Source organism: Scylla paramamosain, chromosome 15, assembly GCF_035594125.1.
Source record: "Scylla paramamosain isolate STU-SP2022 chromosome 15, ASM3559412v1, whole genome shotgun sequence".
Lineage (NCBI taxonomy): Eukaryota > Metazoa > Arthropoda > Malacostraca > Decapoda > Portunidae > Scylla > Scylla paramamosain.
Window position 1 is genome coordinate 3,679,258 of NC_087165.1, and position 6,754 is coordinate 3,686,011.

A 6,754-nucleotide genomic window follows, 5' to 3' on the forward strand; every position below is an offset into this window, starting at 1 on the left:
TGGAGTGGCACCGCGCCTCCAATTAACGCTACTCGCTTTCCCCTGCCCACAAAGGCCGCAGCTCCACAGAAGCAAACAGCGGCGCGAAAGCACGTCGCGCTAAAAAATAGCAAGCCCAAAGAGATGCCACACCCAAGAAGACATCACTGTCCCAAAAGGACGCCACGTCCCGAAAGACATCCGGGTCTCAAGACTGCTGTGCCCCTAAAGCCCCCACCATCACCCTCAGCCGATGAGTCATTGCCTCGCGGCAATGACTCATCGGCACACAACCTCAACACCCTCACCACCATGACCCAGAGTGCTCCCGGGCCCGTCTCACGGAACAGAAGTGTATCCCCGGAGTCTTGGACGTCCTCCACCTCGCCCCGCCTTGCCCAGGACAGATCCGCTGAGCCCCGCACCAACGGGCGACCTCGACCACGAAGCATGGACGAATCTCCCTTCAGCAGTTCACCGCCAAGCCCTGAATTAGACCAAACTCTTATCCGTCCACGGCCCGCATTCTCGTCCATCCGCCCCTACAGCGAGATCCCGGAGGGCATCAGAAGCTGCGTGCGGGAAGCACTGCTAGATCACGCCGCCAAGGGGGACCGATCACCGGCTAAGAGTGCCCCAGCCTCGTCCCAGCTTGCCCGCTGTCTGCGGCCTGTAAGGGAGAGAACAAGCATCTTTGAACGAGGAGTTGCTACCCGCGCCACCTACCCCGAGGGGCGCCGCACGGTCATCCCGATGGCGGCCAGAACGTCCATTAGGAAGCTCGTCTCTATTTTTTCTCGTGCCTTCGTCAAGGATCGCGACAAGGAGCAGGATGGAACTTTGGGATCACAGAGCCGCGCTCCGCGGAGCCACAGCCTCCACGAAAGCCGCACCGAGGCGCTTGCCAAAAGCTTTGCTAACTCTCTTAGGTTTCCCCGCAAGGAGGCCTCGGGGAGTGCTGGAGACACCAGCACCTTCCCACGACGAGCGCGGCTCCACTCAGTGGCCATCAGTAAGTTCTCGTACCTAGAGAGCGGAGCCAAAGACAAGTCCCTGGGCAGCCAGTACTTCCGGCAGGAGGTCACAGCCTCTCTCATCAGAAGTCTGGTTTATGGTTTAAACACCACAGGAGTGAGTCCTGCTGCCCCCGCGGCCGCCACCGCAGCAACCACCCCAACATTGCCACTGCACGAGTCCATCACGGTGCGACTTGTAAACCTGCGGCCAGGAAGCCCTTCGTCGCCCTCCCCGATGGTGCCCTGCTTGCACTCCACCGACTGGCCCCCGACCACCCTCGCACCGGCATGTTCCTCCCCCCGCCTTCAGTGGCAACAGGGAGGCAAGGGAGCCAAGAACATCCCAAGCGAACCCAAGAACCTCCACGGGTCTCGCTCGTCCCGTAGTTCCCGCTCACCGCGCGTTGCGGTGTGGCCGCCTCTTAACAAACCCACCACCTCTGACCACTTAGGCACCCTGCCCCGCTCCCGCTCCCGCTCCCTCTCCCCAGCCTCGCCTCACATCCCAGTCGCGCGCTACACACCAGCTCCTCCGAAGAATCCGGTCCCTCCAAACACTCCCGACGTCCCTCGCATCCCGGCCTCTCACCGCCCATCACATTCCCCTCATTCCGACCTTCACGCCTCCTAACCCTCCGCCGCAGGACACACTCCACGCAAACTCAGCTGCAACTCCGGGCACTTCCCTTTTCCCTTACGATGACAGTGCCACGTCTGGAAAGGGGAGGGACGACGACAAGTACCGGTTGGAAAGTATATTCTTTGCCCGAGGTTTCCCCAGGAGAAGTTGGAGTGGAGCGGAGACGGAGATGGCAGCTGCTAGCGCCCTGTGCACTGTAGAAGTCCATCAGTCACAAGAGAGCGGAGAAGGGATGGAGGAGCAGCAGAATAATAGGAGAGAATGATGAGGATCTGGAGGAAGAAGCAGAAAAAGAGGATTAGCTGGTGTTGGAGGAGGAAGAAAAGGATAAGGAGAAAAAAGAGAAAGATAAAATAGAGGAGGGAGGTTTTGGGAAGGAGGACTTAGTAAAAAAGAGAACCGCAAACAAAGGAATACAGCGGAGAGAATGAAGAGATGAAAAATGGAGAAGAAATTGTGCCAGATGATGATGATGATGATGATAGTAAACACCAGTGTGAGTTACGCAGGGAGGAGGAAGAGAAGGAAAAGGAGACACAAAATACAGAAATGATAAGTGAAGAACAGGAGAATAAGGAAGGAGAAAGAGATCATGAAGAGACGAAAGAGGAATAGGAGGAGACAATAGTAACACAGGAATGATAGATGAAGAACAGAAGACTAACGATCGAGAGAGAAGCGAAAAGAAGGACGAGGATGAGAATGAGGACCAGGAGAACGAGGACGGGGATGAAGATGAGGAACAGAAGAAAGAGGAAGAGACGAACAGTGATGAAGACAAAAATAAATATACGAGAGGAGGAAAAAGAGGAGGAGGAGGAGATTGAACATAAGGAAGAGGAGGATGGGGAGGAGGAAGAGGAGCAGAAGGAAGAAGAAGAGATAATGATATTGAGGGAAAAGGAAGAAAAAATAGTACAAGAAAAGGAAGAATGGAAGAAAGAAAAGAGAAAAAGAGAATCACATGTGAAAATATTGATATACCAGAGTGGGAACAGATGAAAAAGGAGGAAGAAGAAGGTATAGATGAGGAAGAGGTAGACGAAGAAGATAAGGAGGATGAGGAGGAAAAAGGGGAGGAAGGTGACGCATCCATATCTGTGTCCCTGACAGAGGCGGACATGGAGGTGTTGGAGTTGCTGGCTAAACCTGAGCGTCGAGGCTTCTGTCCGATACGGGAGGAGAGTGTGGCGCCAAGCGGCAAGGCGTGGCTGTGTCCAGGCGGTAGTCAGCCCGAGCCTTCGCCTGCAGCAGCGGCTGAGCAGCGGCAGCAGCACCTCCGTCTGTCAGATGGTGGAGCACTTTTCTCAGCGCATCCAGGAGCAGCAGACCAGTGCTTGGGGCCATGCCAGGCCCACTTCCTGGCATGTTGGCTTCACCCAGGCATCCTTCAGGCCAGGTCTGTTTGGGGCTGCCTCACAGGGAGGCACTAATGGCGACACGTGGAAAGGAAATAACACCAGCTCGTCATTCCCGCCTTCCAGCCTGGATGGGGGCACGAGGAAGCCCAATCTGGATGAATGTCATCGACAGCGGCTTGTTGGTGGGGAGAAAGGACAGCGCAGCCGCAGAGTTTCACTAACTCCACCACCTGTACCACCACAACCCCCTCGACCTGCGCGCCCTATGTCTATCGGCTCCTGGATACAGCAAGATTATGAGCGGGCGTCACAATTCCAGGATGTCAACCAATCCAGCAGCTCAGCCCCACTCCACGCTGACAGACCTTGCATGAAGGACGCTATCTTCGATCTTTCCGACGACGAGGAGCCAGTGTACGCTCTGGACCAAGGGAGGAAAGACCTGGGGCAGGATGGACCGAGGCAAGAGTTTATTGAAAAACTGGAGCGGCTTGAGAGCAGCCGCGCCGTGGAGGACACCGGCCACACCGAGAGGTTCTTTAGCGGGGAACTGGAAGGCGTGGTGTCTTACTCGGTGCACGTTGACACTCTGCCGCTGTCCACGCAGGAGGCAGCAACACAAATACGAGCTTCAGACCGGGAGCGACGCACTACGAGGGACAGGCCTCTCAGCCCTGTTCCAACATTAGGAGTCGCGGGTCTGAGGTCCAGCAGGATGCTTCAGGGAACTAGTAAAGACGAGCCTCGCCGAAGAGGACGCCCGCCGCCCATTGTCTCCAGGAATCGTGGTAGAACACAGCCAATCCGTGGGAGCGGCGCTCCAAGCCAACCTATCAGACCTTGATCGAGGAGGCACTCGATGCCTTGTCTTTCTTGGCTGGCCAGCCCGACGAGGAAATCGATAACCAAACCAGAACGTCTCTAACTAGGCGATGGCGGCTGCCCAGCCTTCACTCCTCTTCGGACCTGGGAGACGAAGAAGAACCCGAACCTCGCCTCTGGTTTAGTCCGCAAGAGTCCCACAGGAATTCCTTTAGGCTGTGGGGCAGCCTCACGCGGCAGGGCAAGGTGGCAGCGAGTCGGGACGGCGAGGCAGAAGAAGGAAACACTGAGACGGAGAGGCCCAAGATGGAGAGGCCAGTGACGCCACTGTTCGTGTTTCCGAGAGTACGGTGCAGTATCGAGTGGCAAGAAGCACCGCCCCCAACATTATATCGATGACGCCCAAACTGAGGGGATCAGGTTCCCCCGCCATGGGAGGGAGGCGGGAGAGGACACCGCCGCCTGAGCCCCTGCCCAGAAGGAGACAACCCTCGCTCCGTGACTCAGCTGGAGACCCGCTCTCCGTGTAGCTGCTCAAGCTACTGGCACCTTTGGGAGACTCTTCACCTAAGGAGCAGATTGACGAGTATCCTGACAGCACGCCATCCACCAGCTCGTCGCCGCAGACTGAACCTGCAGCAATACTGCGGCAGGGGCGACCCTTCATTGGCGTGCTGAAGACCAGCCGCGATCCCAGCAGGGAGGCGCAGCGCAGTCTGCGGGTGTCCTGGGGAGACTTGCCGGAAGACTTTGACGATCACGAAGACGATTCCACGGAGACTTCCGCGGTTCCTCCCACCGAGGAGGAGCATGGCTACCGCGTCACGCCGTTGTGAGGCGCGGTGTGCACTAACCCGCCAGCCCCAATGCGAGGCTTTAAACAGCGGCAATCCATGTTATTTCCCGCCCATTGATAAACCCCTTCTTCATCCTGGACTCCCGAACTTGACGAGACAAGTTGACGAAGTCTTAGAACACACACACACACACACACACACACACACACACACACATACAAGAAAATGCAAACAAATAAACACGGGAAAACAATCTGACAAACATACATATACACACACAAGAACACGTTACAAGTTGGCACAATACTCTCTCTCTCTCTCTCTCTCTCTCTCTCTCTCTCTCTCTCTCTCTCTCTCTCTCTCTCTCTCTCTCTCATTTTCTTATGAAAACAAGTTAAATTGATAAATAGACACCTTCCCAAGAAGACAACAGCGTAGGGCCGGAAAAGTAAAATAAAAAAAGTAGTTTGTTTACATTATTACCCATGGAGTGAGTCGGTTGCAAGCGGCTTCCCTCCTCTCCTCCCCCTCTCTCTCGTATTAACTCTCCATGCGTTGTTCTGTGACTCACGGTGGCGGCCCGCGGCGACCCACAGGAAGCAATGGTGTCGTCGTGGTCGTCAACAGCTGCGGAGCTCCTCCTTACCTCTCCTCGTTGGACCGCCATCTTGAACGCTACATTGGCATGGTATTTGCTGCATTATAATTTCTGTTTTTTTTGTATATTTTTAGCCTTTTGCAGATAAATGATACACTTTTTTTTTTTTTTTTTTCAGTGTAAGGGTTTATCATCGAAAGAGCATTGGTTTGTTGTATTGGTGGCTTGAGTATTCGTGTCCGCTGTGTTTTGTCTCGGCGCAGGTGATGACGTCGTGGTGTGATAACCTAATGACACCTACACTCAAATCCTGCGCTCAAACATTTCGGTGTCTCAGCTCGGCTTGTTCTAACGCCTCCGGTGGTAATACTGGAATACTGGAATTTTCATGGGTGTTTTCAAGATTGTAGTGGTAGATAAGCAAGGGTTCTGCGTCACCACTATGGAAAAAAAAAATCAATGAGAACCCGACTATTTCATCGACGCGTTTCAGAACAAGGTTCATGTTTTTACTCTTGCGGATCCTTCTTACCTGCAGCGCTTCGTTATAATTCGTGGATGAATGGAGAGGACTTAGTAATCAGGTTGTTAATGCTGAATCATTAGAAAAATAAAAAAAAGGAAGACTAGACAGATTTATGAATGAGAAGGATAGGTGGAAATAGGTAGGTATGTTTCATACTGGGACTGCCACGTGTAGATCTGATGGCTTCCTACATCTTCCCTCATTTTTTTTTTTAATTTTCTTATGTTATTAACCATGACCAATAGAAAACACTTCCCACCTACTAACGGTGCTCCGGCTCCACACGCATTACGTGCATTACCCATTACCGTACCATCAAACATTTATTCCCTCCCCCTCTTTTATATTGTAGCTAATGTAGTTTACATATATATATATATATATATATATATATATATACGAGTATATATATATATATATATATATATATATATATATATATATATATATATATATATATATATATATATATATATATATATATATATATATATATATATATATATATATATATATATATATATATATATATATATATATATATATATATATATATTAATTAGAGAAGCATAGTTAGTATTGTGGTTATATCAAATAGCCTAGTCAGGACCAAAAGGTGTGTTGCTGTTTCATATCCATTTGCATGTAAACTGAAAACCCGTGAGCAGACTAAGTAAAAAAAAAAAACAAATAAATAAATATATGAATAAAAATAAATAAATAAATAAATAAATAGATAAATAAATGAATAAAACAAACAAATAAAAAAAATAGAACTAAATAGATAAGCCATGGCATCTTTCACACAATCACTTCGTATCTCCACTTAAATTGAGAGCACCTCCCTCCCTCCGCCCTGCTTTCCATCGTGACCTAGCAACGAGACCAGCGAGTGTGTGTCCGTCTAGTGGTGGCCTGATATCACACATCTGTCGGAACAAAATAGTACCCTTCATCCACTCTCAAATAATTCAATAACCAAAGAAAACACCCCGCGAAAAATGCATGACGGCAG

The 6,754-nt window shown here is 51.0% G+C and overlaps 2 protein-coding genes across 2 annotated transcripts; both read left to right on the plus strand.

The window, feature by feature from the left end:
• The first annotated feature begins 123 nt into the window (after positions 1-123).
• Positions 124-1,626, plus strand: LOC135107763 (uncharacterized). Its single transcript, XM_064018097.1, has one exon. The coding sequence runs from the start codon at positions 124-126 to the stop codon at positions 1,624-1,626; it is 1,503 nt and encodes a 500-aa protein (XP_063874167.1).
• Positions 1,627-2,273: 647 nt separating this feature from the next.
• Positions 2,274-3,840, plus strand: LOC135107765 (X-linked retinitis pigmentosa GTPase regulator-interacting protein 1-like). The gene is made up of 3 exons (XM_064018098.1): positions 2,274-2,403; positions 2,623-3,034; positions 3,120-3,840. Exons 1-3 carry the CDS (start codon positions 2,274-2,276, stop codon positions 3,838-3,840), a joined length of 1,263 nt encoding a protein of 420 aa, XP_063874168.1.
• The last annotated feature ends 2,914 nt before the right edge of the window (positions 3,841-6,754 follow it).

Coding starts and splice junctions, on each gene's coding strand:
- LOC135107763 (XM_064018097.1), top strand. CDS start 124: ATGCCACACCCAAGAAGACATCACTGTCCCAAAAGGACGCCACGTCCC.
- LOC135107765 (XM_064018098.1), top strand. CDS start 2,274: ATGATAGATGAAGAACAGAAGACTAACGATCGAGAGAGAAGCGAAAAG. Junction 2,404..2,622: donor GAAAGAGGAAGAGACGAACA/GTGATGAAGACA, acceptor TTGATATACCAG/AGTGGGAACAGATGAAAAAG. Junction 3,035..3,119: donor CCAGGCATCCTTCAGGCCAG/GTCTGTTTGGGG, acceptor CCCGCCTTCCAG/CCTGGATGGGGGCACGAGGA.